At 42.1% G+C, this 1,157-nt stretch overlaps 1 protein-coding gene across 1 annotated transcript; it reads left to right on the forward strand.

Annotated features, from left to right (window-relative positions):
* Positions 1 to 748: 748 nt before the first annotated feature.
* BT62DRAFT_1026563 (fungal hydrophobin) lies at positions 749 to 1,157 on the forward strand (the record flags this gene model as incomplete). The annotated part of the gene is made up of 4 exons (XM_043178299.1): positions 749 to 799; positions 845 to 915; positions 970 to 1,057; positions 1,110 to 1,157. Coding segments are annotated over 4 exons (258 nt in total), but the record flags the coding sequence as incomplete, so codon positions are not given.

Below are 1,157 nucleotides of genomic sequence, written 5' to 3' on the forward strand. Positions count from 1 at the left end.
GTGGTGAATGATCCCAAGTGGAATTGTTATTGAAATGCAGGTGTTCCTTTCATATGATCAGATGTCTATTCATAGAAAGAAGTCAGAATCTGGCCATTGCAAATAGTCTGACTTTCATCAGAGCTGAACACCAAACCCATAGCCAAGCACATTGGAGAAGTTAGAATGCTCTCACAGAAAAAAGAGATATATTTGATGAATATTTGCTTCCACTGAATGCCACATCATGCACCTTGTGTTAGAATTTAGGTGCTGGCGATTCAGAGGAAGGTGTATTGGACTTGAAGGAAGGGTACATTTCATCATATAGAGTAAGGACAGTGGTGGTTCCAAGTCAAGTCAATAAGGTACAAAATGTCAAAGTATAAGGTAAGCAGTAAAATATATATAAATAGAATATGATATTAAAGCTGTGAAAACCTAATCTCAACACCTTGTACCATTATGGAGCATGTAGCCAGTGAGAAATGATCCTCTAACCGCTTCATTCATATCAGCCTAGCACTATACTTGTCCTGGGTAGAGTGAGTCTGAATAAACTATTTTTATTCTTGGGGATGACATATAGGAGAACTATAAAGGAGGCATCAAAGCACTGAGTATCATCAAGCCAAACGGCCCTCACAGTTGTATAGCTTTCACCTAGTTCATAATGTTGGCTCATCTTCCTTCTGTCACTCTCTTGGCTTTGCCTCTCCTTGCATCTGCCACCACCATTGTTCCCCATGGTGACAGTGGTACATCCTGATCCACTGGTACCATACAGTGCTGCAACTCTGTTGAGAGCATAAGTTGTCTTGTAAGTCATCAGAATGAACATGGGAGCTAATACGTATTATTGTAGCCTAGCTCCAATGCCGTTCAGACACTCTTGGGCCTCCTTGGAATCCTCGTTGGTGATATCACTGCTAATGTGTAGGTATTCATATCTTGACCGACCTCGCCGATGGCTGATGTATTTTCACCTAGCAGTGTTACCTGCAGCCCCATCAGCATCATCGGGGTCGGAGGCAATTCCTGTTCTGCGCAAACAGCCTGCTGCGAGAACAACTCCTTCGTTATTACTAACTCTATTCAGTGGATAACATTACGCTTACAGTCATAAACAGAATGGTGTTATTTCGCTTGGCTGTACCCCTATCAACATTGGCCTCTAA

Source organism: Guyanagaster necrorhizus (assembly GCF_019112545.1).
Source record: "Guyanagaster necrorhizus MCA 3950 unplaced genomic scaffold BT62scaffold_15, whole genome shotgun sequence".
Taxonomy (NCBI): Eukaryota; Fungi; Basidiomycota; class Agaricomycetes; order Agaricales; family Physalacriaceae; genus Guyanagaster; species Guyanagaster necrorhizus.